At 43.9% G+C, this 13,230-nt stretch overlaps 1 protein-coding gene across 4 annotated transcripts in view; it reads right to left on the bottom strand.

Annotated features, from left to right (window-relative positions):
- Positions 1-13,230, bottom strand: part of daam1a (dishevelled associated activator of morphogenesis 1a) — a 53,419-nt gene that overhangs the window by 26,492 nt on the left and 13,697 nt on the right. For 2 of the 4 annotated variants that reach the window (XM_013137396.3, XM_013137398.3), the window contains exons 1-2: positions 10,534-11,178; positions 569-814 (exon numbers count right to left, since the gene is read on the bottom strand). In XM_013137396.3, the coding sequence (XP_012992850.2) occupies positions 569-751 (183 nt within the window). In that variant the 5' untranslated portion in view covers positions 752-814; positions 10,534-11,178. Of the gene's footprint in view, positions 1-568; positions 815-10,533; positions 11,179-13,230 lie in introns of those variants that run through there. The other 2 variants (XM_013137397.3, XM_020054169.2) reach the window with 1 other exon arrangement.

Below are 13,230 nucleotides of genomic sequence, written 5' to 3'. Positions count from 1 at the left end.
AACACAGCCTTACAGTGATGACAGAGCTCAGGACAAACAAGTGTAGACTTGGCTGCTGTGCCTTTCCATATGGCAGCCATCCATGCATCCCTCACACATGATTAAGATAGCCAATTACCTCACAGTCCGGAAAGCTTGTGGCTCGACTGTAATCGTGTAATAAATTATAGCCAAACAAAAAAGATTACATCCAATGCAATAATTCTGTTTAAGAAGCCACCATTAGGTTGAGCGTTTTTGATGTCAAGATCTCTTTAGTCATCTGTTTATACTGAAGAGATGAATCGACTACCAACCAGCAGCTCTTAATGAGCGATAAACTGGGGGGGGGTGGGGTAGCAGAAGACAGGCAGAACAGACCAGGAGAGAGGTAGAACACAGCCAGAGAGGCAGAAGAGAGGAAGTTTGTAAACAGAGACATAAGATAGTGAGGAACGAGAGAGAAACAGAAAAAAGGAAAGAGGCAGAAGAGAAAGAGAGACGCAGAAGAGACAGACTGACAGACAGACACACAACAAGAGGAAACAGGTTTCCATGGCACAGTGCCCAGCCCAGGAACAGTACGTACCACCAGCTCAGAGAACATGGCATCCAGCTCCTCCTGGGGTGGCATGGGCTGGGTGGGCGCCATGGTCTGCAGGGTGAAGTTACTGTCATGGCGAAGGCGGTAGGTGATCTCCGGGTGATCGCTCCCTTTAAAACAGCAGAAGATATCCGAGATGCCCCGCCCTGGACGCTTGCGAGGGGCCATGGCGCGGGGGTGGCCGGGTTTGGGCCCTTTCTAGGGTATGTCACCGTCTCTCACCACGGCTCCCTGGAGGAGAGACACAAGGCTCACTGTTAGTGAAATACGGTCAGAATGCAGTTTTGCCAAGACATTAATCTCAAACGTTTTTGCTTTGTGAGGGCGTGATGTGCATCACTTCTAAACAGAAAGACACCGCATATAACCCCTCAGGGCTGTAGGTCTATGTCAGTGCCCAGGCATGGCGTTTGTCACACAGAGAATGTGATGCAAGTCAAATGGGCCTGACGCAGTTAAAGCCAAGGCCTAAATGAAAAATTACACAACCAGACATCCAACTTCAAGGATTCCCCATAAAGAGAGAAAAAGCCCCGTATACTGACGGGACAGAGACATTACAGGGGTCACCTATAGTGGAAAAATCACAGTTTCCCCGCTCTGTCTTCTCAGTCTCATTTCTCCCCCAATCATTCTCTCAGTGTGGATTAGGAGGTGACAGATCATCTGATAACTAGCACACACACACAGACACACACAGACACACACAGACACACACACACAGACACACACAGACACACACAGACACACACAGACACACACAGACACACAAACCATGACCATATAGAGTTGTCCCGACTCATCCAGCAAAGCATCACCATCCTACCATATTTGTCCATGTAGTTGCGCGGCTGGCTTGGGTCCAGGGCCAGTAGCATAAACCAACCAGACTTTTTACCGTCTGAACTTTGAACATACCTACCAGATGTTTCACTTCACGATCCTCAGATAGTCTTCAGGGGCCCGGGCAGCTATAGCGCTTGGCACTTTGAGTCTCTCATACTCCAATAAGGTGATGCGAGATGAGGTAGTTAGAAACAGAAACGCAAAGAGGGCGCTAGATTGGACGCAGCGTTCTGTCACGAGGCCTCGGCCTGCCATGTCAGTGACCCTGCACAGCAGCACATGGACATGCACAGAAAAATGGGGGGGGGTTACTGCGCTGACTAGGTTGAATCCCTGGCCGCTTCTCTTCCCACAGGGGTAAAGAGGTCCTAGTACTTTCAAACAGATGCACTCAATCATGAGCATTGAATGAGTGGTGAAGGAACGTTGAATACACAAATCTCCCTGTGAATTTGCCTTAGCTTCCATTCCCCTGCATGGGCCTCAAAACTGAACGGCGTACCGTTTTGAACAGGTTCAATTTAGGGGCCCTGCGCTCAGAAGTGGCACAGCGTTTTATGGCATTCTTTCCTAGGGCCAAGCTGTCCACCAGTCCAGTTTCAAAGCCTTCACCACGCCACAGACTGACATGTGGCTGGGAGCTTCATGAGGTGACGCATATTGGTGAAGCTTTAACCGGGGTGGGGGGGTGGCATTGTCAGCAGGGGTTTTACTCATCACGCTCCCAGGACTCACTTGAGACCATAGGCCAACCGTTACAATGCACGCGAGGGAGCACTTCAGTGGTACTCTGCACAGGTCAAAGTTCAGTTGGTACAGTTACTAAGAAGCGAGTGATATTCAACGATCCCGACTAGGCCTGTCAAAACAAATGGCAAGACATTAGTCTTTGAAGAGGGAGCGATGCGGATGTTGTGAGAGGTAATCATGCAACTCTGTTCTGAGAGCATTCATTAAACAGGAGGCAGACTCAACTCCTGCTGTTTCTGCTGAAGTAAGATACCGAGAGAGAGGAATAGGGAGGGGAGCATGGAAAGAAATGAAACACAAAGCAGAAAATCTGAAGAAATCACCTCAACCTAAAATGCACAGATAAATGGGTAACAATCAATGAGACTTTCACCAATGAGGTTTCACTAAATCTCTGGAGATGCATGCATTCCTTCTCTGTTTTCTATAAGGAAGCTAACTAACTTGTACTGTTCTGTAAATATTTTGTACTCCGGATAACTGCCCCAGAGCAAACAGATTTTAGGCCTGGGACTCTGCATGGGAACTTTCTCAACCCTCCGGTTATCGGGACCTGTGAAAATAACAGGTCACTGGAAACAGATTCCAAATAAGGCTTTCTGGTTCAAACCAGGTAGACACTACCACACTTATTCAAGGGTTCCCAAGTCACCAGATGAGTACCATTCTCGTCTCTAATCAAAAAACATCAAAGTGGTGCACTTTATAGGGAACAGATTGCCATTTCAGGACAGGAAAGTTAAACCCAATATGTGAAGACAAAGCAGTCCGTGTCAGGTTAGGATCAGAAAGCGTCAGGCTGGTAAGGTTTATTCACAAAAGGCAAAGGTTAGATGAAAGGAACATGCATTCGTCATTTCTCCAGAGAGAGAATGACCAGCTTCCAAAACACTCAAGCAAGCTGTACTCTGACCTTCCACAAATCACTGAGCGAACACCATTCAGCATTTTCAGTTGCTATGAATAGGGGTTTTCACTAAGGATGTGTGGGTGTTTAGCTAGGCTAACTCCTGTGGCTGTGAAACACACACAACTCATGCAATCCACACCATTGAAGTCTTGGAGTACTAGAAAACAACTTTACCACTTTGTTACAGTAGGGACGGACAACAGAGAACAGATCAAACAGCCATTCTTCACAGCAGCCAGCCTGCATGTGTTTGAAGGACCTCAATGGAAATAATATGTTGAGCTTTATGGCATTACCTTTGATGATTCCATATGGGGGCATTTCAGTCTAAAATGGTTTTTTTATATGGTCGAATACATTAAAATCAGTAAATGTATAGGCTATTTCAGCAGAATATGTTTGAGCAGCATCTGTTTGAATGATATGACACTGTAGTGTGGCCTATGATATTTCCAAACGACTGTTTCCTCACTGAACCACCCACTTACGAAGGCTGGTGGTTTGAACATGTACGATGGCAATAAAGATAATGGCCAAGTAGAAACAAACATATGCTGCATGTAGACTGCCTAACCTAAACATTACATGAAACAAAGATGTCTTTACACAACCTCAAAAAAAAAAAAACTCCTCAGCAGTCATTGCAAAAACGCCAGACAGTCTGTTTGTTTACATACAACCTTGTCCTTCCGGAATGAACTAGCATCATCAGCACAAAAGCGGTGTCCCATTTGACACCATTTTCTCTTTTTAGTGCACTAATTTCACTAAGGTTGAATTGTATGAGTCACATGCCACTTGGGTGCATTTGGGACGGAGCCGGAGTGTGTTCGACATGTGTTCGACTCCAGTAGATTGGTCTGTTCCTACCATAGCAGATGATCCCTTTGTGAACTTCACATGACGTGTCCTCGGAAAAAGGGCTTCTCTGTGTCAGGGAACTAAAGGGGGAACCAAAAGGTGGATAGGTACAGCATGTATAAGAGCTGCAGCAAAACTTGGATCAGAGCCCTCTGGATGGAGAAACCATTCCCCTCTGTCTCACCCAGGCCAGTTTAATGAAGAAAAAAAAGGCACACACAAGAACACAGTCTTCAGGAAAGAAATAGGCTACTCTTTGAGGCACAGCCATCAATTGATGTTTTCTTCTCCTTTTTCTTCTACTGCTTTTTTTCCTTGCTTTTATCCAAAAAGTAAGAACAAAGAGACAGACTGGAACATTTCAGGTGATGGGGGATTTTTAATATCTTCCATTTGAAAGAGCAGCTTGTAACAATCAGAATGCTGATAGCAATGCTAACGGACACTAACTTTTATCAGTCTCATTAATATCCTTTTTATTTCCTTTTCCTGACAAAAACAATTTATTGTTCATCCCAGAAAATATACAATACATCCTAAAGACAAAATACAATGGGCCTACAGCTTTAAGACAATATACAGTAAATTATCCTGAAGAGAATATACTGTACATCCTAAAGTTAATATTCTGTACATTGTAAAGGGAAATTCATACAGTTAATCTAAAAGCAATATAGGCTATACAGTACATTTAAAGTGAATATAAACTAAATTATTTATAAACTAAATAAGTCAATAAACTGTGTAGACTAAAGGAAAAAATATACTGCACATCTAAAAGTAACATTTACTACATCCTAAACAGAAAAAACTGTAAATCCTAAAAGGAATATACATGGCGCATTTAAAGGGAAAACACAGTTCATCCTAAAGAGAATGTACACCCTGAAGGGAATAAGCACAGTACACCCTAAAGGGAATAAGCACTGTACACCCTGAAGGGAATAAGCACAGTACACCCTAAAGGGAATAAGCACAGTACACCCTAAAGGGAATAAGCACAGTACACCCTAAAGGGAATAAGCACAGTACACCCTAAAGGGAATAAGCACAGTACACCCTAAAGGGAATAAGCACAGTACACCCTAAAGGGAATAAGCACAGTACACCCTAAAGGGAATAAGCACAGTACACCCTAAAGGGAATAAGCACAGTACACCCTAAAGGGAATAAGCACAGTACACCCTGAAGGGAATAAGCACAGTACACCCTAAAGGGAATAAGCACAGTACACCCTAAAGGGAATAAGCACAGTACACCCTAAAGGGAATAAGCACAGTACACCCTAAAGGGAATAAGCACAGTACACCCTAAAGGGAATAAGCACAGTACACCCTAAAGGGAATAAGCACAGTACACCCTAAAGGGAATAAGCACAGTACACCCTGAAGGGAATAAGCACAGTACACCCTGAAGGGAATAAGCACAGTACACCCTGAAGGGAATAAGCACAGTACACCCTGAAGGGAATAAGCACAGTACACCCTGAAGGGAATAAGCACAGTACACCCTGAAGGGAATAAGCACAGTACACCCTGAAGGGAATAAGCACAGTACACCCTGAAGGGAATAAGCACAGTACACCCTGAAGGGAATAAGCACTGTACACCCTGAAGGGAATAAGCACTGTACACCCTGAAGGGAATAAGCACTGTACACCCTAAAGGGAATAAATGGTACACCCTGAAGGGGTATTATGGGAGGTATGTTAGAGGTATGTTGCATGTCTGGTATATACACACTCCTTACATTTACCCAGGATGCACTACACTTTTAGGGCCATCACAGAGGGACACATCCAAACATGGATGGTGACTAATGTATCATCGCCATTTCATGTGTCAACAAAAGAAATTACATGCTGATACAACAATATACCTTGCTTCTCCTAAAACACGGTCCCTCAGCAACAAGACAAACCCTGTTTTGTTGCCAAGGTGAATCAGCAGGGGAAAACAGGGTGTGACAAGTGCCATAGGTTCATTCACACCCACACGTTCATAATGCAACAGCAATTTGGACTGTATTGAACCAGCTGTAAAACGCCTACCAAATAAGCTGAGAGTCATTTCAATCTGGCTTGGGACCCATTTATATAATTCAATAAGGAAATTGCCCTGAAATTGACTAATTACATTTGTCCTAATACTTATCCAAACGCACCCTTTTGTTTGACTGGGACTGCTGACGCCGATGACCGACATCCTACTAAAAACGCCTATTAAAAAAGTACCTAGGCTATAATAGTGCAGTATTATTTGGATCACTGAAACACAGTTTTAGACTAACCGTAAAACGTTGCAACAAGTATGACTTACGATTTGCAGAATCAGTTTAAATGATAATCTTGAGATCCTTAAGTGTATTCCTCTTTTTAGACATCAAACCAGGCATACTGTTGACCTCAAAGCAAAACCTGATATATGCTCAACATGTTCAAGAAGTAATTATAGAAAGAGGACTACATAGCTGGAGATGTTTTTTTGTTTTTTTTACACATATTGGGTCCAGATGTCAAGAAGGCCCATGAATGGAGCTACAACCCTTCTGGAAATAAAATAAATAAAAAACAACAAATGAAGTCCTTAGCGATCACATGATGTCCGTTGTCTTTATCTCCTGACAGGCTGTACATTGATATTCTCTCCAGAGCTCAGCTGAGTACAACTTCTGATTAAAGATGACTCACTCTTTCTTTTCTGCTATTCTTCCCCGTTAGGCCTTCTGATAATAGCAGTCACTAACATAAACACTGTTAGCAGCTCCTTTATATGAATGCAATATTTTTATAGCTGAATAATTGGAGCATTGTTCACTGTTCATATGAGACTGGTTTCCTGGACCCATATTGAGCCTATTCCAGTTCTAACCTGGACAGTCAGGGAATTTCAGGGGAGCTGGGCAATCAGATCAACTCCCCTGAGATTAGTCCAAAACGATAGACTGAGACCAGGAAACTGACCTCACTCAAAGACAAATCTCGTGCACGGGCAGTAGCTAAGGAGGGCTCCAAACGAGACAGGAAAGGCTGAAAGGAAAAACAGCCACTTTGAAGTGGATTGCTCAGCAGCTCAGTGGTAAGTCACACATGATGTAGTTCTATTCCAGTCATATGAAACAAGCCGCAGAGGAGATGTGGCACATCCTGCTGTTGCTGATCAACCCGTTAGACCAAACCAACCAACACCACCAAAAAGGCAAGGCAGCCAGGCAAACAACACAGCAAGATACAGTAAGAACATCTGAACTGTCTGGGGTCCATTTTGTCACAACCTAAACAAAGTCAGTATTAAAACGTTCTTCGAGACTCCTCATGTATTTTACATTACACCAACTATGCTATGCCACAATAACCATGTTGTTTGACTGACCAACAGATACGCAAAGCTACAGAACCAGGCGTTTCAACAACTTAACCGCAGAGTGGTTGAACCGTACCTGAACCCTGTCAGGATGATTAGTAAATAGAAGAGCAGAACCAGTTTACTTGGCTGCTTTGTGAAGACAACAAGTAGTGGTCTATTCCACTGTATAATCAACCAATGCACAACTGTCTGAGATATTTTTCCCCCAGCAGAGACAAGTTGCTCAGCGTGTCCGACAGATAGCGAGACATGAGCTCCTCATGTGTTCTCCTCGGCGCCTTGCACAGGATGTCCAAGATGGGTTGCCAAAGACCTGAAGTTATGACAGCCAGACACTGTAATTACAATCATGTAGATTATTATGATGATGGAAGTCTTAATCTCTCTCGGCCTGAGCGTTTATTATTTCCCTGGTCATCTCCAAGTCAAATACTCATCCAGGGAGGAGTCCCAAATGGCTCCCTATCCCCTGTAGGCCCTGGTCAAATGAAGCACAGAGCTAGGGCACCAAATTGGGGCAGAGGCAAATATATGAACTAAACACTGTATGAAACTGGAAGAGGAAACTCCAACAACCGACCAAACGTAAAAAGTAAATACCCGTGGGGTATTTGCGGCATTGACAGACATCCCTCCTAGACTCCTACCACGAACGTGGACCGGCATCTGCTAAGAGCACGCCGCCTGCTAGCCGTAGTAAGCCTGTGCACCGCAGAATGGTTTTGTTTGGGGCCGAGTGAAGCAGCGCGCTAACAGAAAACAGTGAATTCACTAGGCCAGGCTAACCCGTAGCGGAACCAGCCTGGGGGCTTCCCCATCACATGACAGCCCTGGCTGTGAATGACAGGCCAGCCAGAGCCACAGTTGAGCCTCCACTTTAAGCCCCATGACGCACTGAACTCGAATGGCACTTCGCTGTCAGATACTGAGGCTGGGATTCTATTAACTACCGCACGGTTGAAACAAAGGACCACTATAATATGTGGGCTTCGCTTTTATTGCCAGTTTTTATTGACCAGTATCAGTGGAAAACTTTCCACAATCTTCATCAGCATTCAGATGCTCTGAAGTCCAACCTTTTGATGTCTTATCGGTGTCATCTGCGGGAGGATATCTGAAGCAGAGACCCTTTTAATCCCAAGTCAACAGTACCAACATTAATCTGATGATAAGCTGAGAAGTGCAGCATTGCATTAAGAACTGCGCAAGCCCACCCCTTAGAAACCAGACCATTTAATTGGAATCAATGATTTCGACAGCATTGCCAAACCTTTTTAGACATTGAATGAGAGGGAAACAGACAGACAGAAGTCAGGCGGTCTAGTCAGTCCCCAAATTGATTAGACCTCCATCACTATATAATCAAAATGGAGCGTGTCAATATAGTACTCATCGGTTGGCGAAACAGTAGACACTATGTACCATGTGACCCATTCACTGATGGAAAACTAACTCACTAGCTCCTAACAAAGCACGCACAAACGTCGCCTAGCCTGTCTCAGTTGTTTCGGGGCTCTCCTGAATGCCATTGGGATCAGATCACCCACTCCGGTGCTAGGGAGTTGCTGAGATAGATATTAACAGGGTGCTAAAATGCCAATCGGCCCATATTTCACCTAGCCTCTGCCAGAAGGGTCATAGGTCAAGCCCCTAGGGGCATGCGTCCAACCCCTCTCCATCCCTCATTAAATAACCAGAAATGCAGGGAGTCCCTGGTCCCTCCAGGAATGCAGCTAGACACACCACGGCTGGTTTAGATGCCTCTCATGACAACCAACCACACGGCCTCACCACACATGCAGTCCCACCCTCTGGCTCACCCACAGACGAGCCAACTCCCAGTTTTCCAAGCTCATCCTCTGCCACAGCACCCTGGACACCCCCCGCCCCCTCCCCTGTTGCCAAAGCTGTTTCCGACTCAGTGCCCTGCATTACATGCGCTAATCCATTGGGATTGAACGGGGACCAATGGGAGTAATGAGTTTTTCCAGACTAAGCTCGAGAAACATGGGGGGCCCCAGCTGCCAGTCAGGGATGAGTGGGTGTCTCTGGGTAGTGTTTGTAGTAGGGTGTGTGTTTGTGTGTGTGTGTGGACCACCGCTCCAACCCAAACAGCTTCCTGATTATATATGGGCTAAGCGTCCAGCGGCATCCATTCAGTCATCCACTCCCATGGACGTTTTATTGAACAGCTATATTCAATCATGATGACAAAGCCAACAACCACTGCCCCTTGCCCTTCCTCTTCATTGGCCAAGTAGTAACTCAGAACAGTGAGGGGTATTAACAAAAGGCCAAAGTCCCTGGCCACATCGACCTGACGTTTCTAAATTCTCACAGTGTAACCCCAGTGTTGTAATGTAGAAAAAAGAAAAGAAAAAAAAACTCAACTTCCAACGAAATTAGATGGTGAATGGCAGACCAATTCCAGTTGAACTGCTAAAAACCACGATAAATCACAGAAAACCACAATGACACCCAGACATGCTAAAAACAGCAGCACATAACAGTGCACTTATGATAAACAAACTGTGTCGCTATGTACAGTACCTTCCAAAAGATGACGTGAGATATTTGTAAGAAATATAAACTGAAATGTGTTGTTTGCATAACTAAGTAAATACTTGTTCAACACATAAACATGAATATTTGGTTAAGCCACTTTTCGCTGCAATAACAACTCTAAGTATGTACCGGCTTTGGACAGTGTCAGAGTGATCATCCATCACTTGTAATTCAGTAAAATTAGAGAATGGTCAGGGGTTTGAATACTTTTGCAAGACACTATACGTATGTCCATCGGCAATGCCTGTCTGTAATGTCTGTCTGTAATGTGCGTACGTGTGTATGGGTGTGTGGTGTGCGTATGTTGGCACACCCTGGGAAGAAATGCATACAAGTCTCATTCCACTCATAATAGGTTTTCTGTTCAGGTCTTCCTGCGTTCACAGTTTACACCGCATGGAGACAGATTGAGTGTTGTTTTCCCTTGAGTCATGACAGACACATTCTGAGTGCAAACCTGCCCAAATAAAGAGGGAGTAAAATTCCACTGTGCCTGTATCCTTCTACTCATACTTCCTTTACAGTTAGTTGTCGAGAGCTGAACAGAACCAGCTACAGGTTTCCACTGTTAATGTTACTAGCATTCTTGTTACCCAGGCCGGCACAACGCAAATAACATAAAGCGTTTAGAAAACGTGAACCTATCATCTTACCTTTTTACACAACAGCAATAGATCCACTTATATGGTTAAGCATTTTGTTTTTAAAGTCCAGTCCGGACAGTAAACAGGCTCAACAGTACTGAGCTAGTCCTGCTGACAGTGTGAGGAGCTGAAGAAAGGACTTCCTACATCTCCAGTAGTGAGATGCCCATCGTCACAGTACAGGCCAGGAGAGAAAAGCATGCAGCTCCAGCCTCATCTAAAAGAGCTCCCGGAAAAGACACTGATCTCTTCAGCTTGGACATAGCATTATAAAATCCACGGGTTGAGTCAAGTGTTGTCACGTAGCTGTAGTTGAGCCAAGTCCTCTCCCTGCAGATAGACACAAAGCCTTGCACTGTGTACTACAGAATCCTTTTGTGTTCCAAAAAAACCCAATTTAAAATAAAAATCGACGAACTATTCATCATACTGAACTGTCCTTCTACATAGCAACACTGAGAGCAATCAATCTATCGAAAATAAGTGGAACTCCCTTTAATCCAGTATAGTCTCCAAAGTCCACAACCTCTCGAGGCTACGCTAAATCGTAGCACACAGGCAGTCAGTTCAGACTGCTGAGACGATTATATGGACAGAGACACACAGATGTTGGCTTCTGCTGCCGCTGCTGTCAGCCAGCCCTCTTCTCTTTCCCGTGCCACAACCCTCAGTGACCAACGATGTTTCTATTGGAGAGTCTCGGAGTTAGGCCCCTCCCGCTGTTCTCAGCTTTCTTTCTCCTCTGAGTGTGAATGTTAGATCATGGGAGAGAAGCTTCAGAGTTGTGCGCGTATTACAGGATAGCTGATAGCTCCGCGTGCAATGTTCCCACAGGCTGGCGTGTGTACCTTGGTCCCATTTCATTAGTTTCATAATGGAAATCTCTCGGTTTAAAATCGTGGGAGTTTACAAACCTACGGCTTATTACAACAGCTGGAGAGGATAAAATCAACAGTAGCAGGTGATGGTACAAAGCCTTCATCTCAAACTTGCAGGATTATTAATATGCCACTCAACACAAATCGGTCAGAAACAACATGAGCACATTCCTATATGTAATGAGACAGTGGGAAGCAGTGAGGACGTGTCAGGTAGTCAGTGCAACAGAGACAGCTAAGGACAACAGCCCCTGTGGCATATCCAGTCTTGTGACCCGCATCAAGGACAACTGGTTTGTGAGGGAACCATTTCCTGCTCTATTGACTCCCCTGAGAGAAAGATCAATGATGTTTGTGACATGGACCATCTGTCTATTCAAATTGGGTTAAGAGCTCTGTCGTAAGTTTGCCTCAATTCACACAGTATGGTATCTACTGCATCACTGTCAATTAATCATTTCATAGAGCAGCACTGTCATGCCTACATTCAACAGATTTCCCCAGAATACTAAACCCATCAGGCCTTTCCTCTGCAAAAAGATCATATTACCATCCAGTCCCACCTGACGACGGACGTACGGACTCACACACACTCACACACACCTGGAACAATAACTTATTGTGGCTTTCAGTTTTGATCTTTCACCAACCACAACCAGTGATGTTTTAACTTATGACTGCAATTCAAGTGGTTAATCACTTTAAGCTAATCATAGTCATTACCATTTATTCAATTGAGTCATTTTGTACACACAGAGTATATTTCCATCCATGGCTGTAAAATAGAACTTTCCTCTTTTGGCAGTATGAACATCATCAGATCTAACCCTGTAATTATACACCAACATTATAAATGCTATATTTTGAGGGAAAGGTTCTGAATTGTCGTCTTTTCATGTCTCTGTCAAGGAACAACACAAATTATTTTGTTTGGAGGCTGATGTGAAAATATAAAATATTCAATAAAAAGGTAAAAAAAAGATTTAGTACCACCCTTGGGATCATACTACGTTCTCCACACCCATTTAACTTAAAATATTTAAAATGTAGAGAAAAATGAGAGAATCACTCCAACACTACACACCAATAATGTATACTGATATCACAACAAGCATTTTAAATGTGCAAAACACACTCAAATTACATACAACAAATGCCTAAGGTTGAAGCTGAAACAAAAACATGAAAGTAAAGGAATGTTTGGTCTTAAAGGGTTATAGTACACAACGCTCCATGTTGGTCCAAATTGCACCTTACAGGGTGGCATGACTTACAAGCAGAGCCTTTAGAGAGCCAGTCAAAAGTAGTTCACTAAATAGGGAACAGTGGGTTAATTTCTGATGTAAGCTATGTCCACTCCAGCCAGTAAACAGCATGCTTAGGTATCAGTGGATGACTGACCTTTGGCCAGATAATACAAGCAGCAATCGCTATCATGTTTGTTTTCTCAGAAAGTTGCTAAAGGAATGAAAATTATTTTCTTTGTTGCCAGGATCCTCTTTGATGAGCAAATGGATAATGGCTCACTGATAAAAAAAACTAAACAACAACACTTAATTATATCAATATTCTTCTATTAATATTTGCAAAACTCTTGTGCAAAATGTTATATTAATTAGAAGTACAGCATCAGCCCCGCAGTAAAGGTGCATCTTTGTGAACAGCAGTTTGAATCCCAGATGAGACATTGTCAGTGCTTGCAGGTCCCACACAAGGCAGCGCAAATTGGTTCAGCCCCATCCAGGACTGTCGTGCACGAGCATGTCCTTGCGGTAGGTTAGGAACCTGCAAGCTCTACTGTGTTTGTTGGCCAGAGATGGCCCTGTCT

This window comes from Esox lucius, chromosome 15 (assembly GCF_011004845.1).
Source record: "Esox lucius isolate fEsoLuc1 chromosome 15, fEsoLuc1.pri, whole genome shotgun sequence".
NCBI lineage: Eukaryota > Metazoa > Chordata > Actinopteri > Esociformes > Esocidae > Esox > Esox lucius.
The sequence above is the reverse complement of the archived record's forward strand: the minus strand, read 5'-3'. Positions and strand labels throughout refer to the sequence as shown.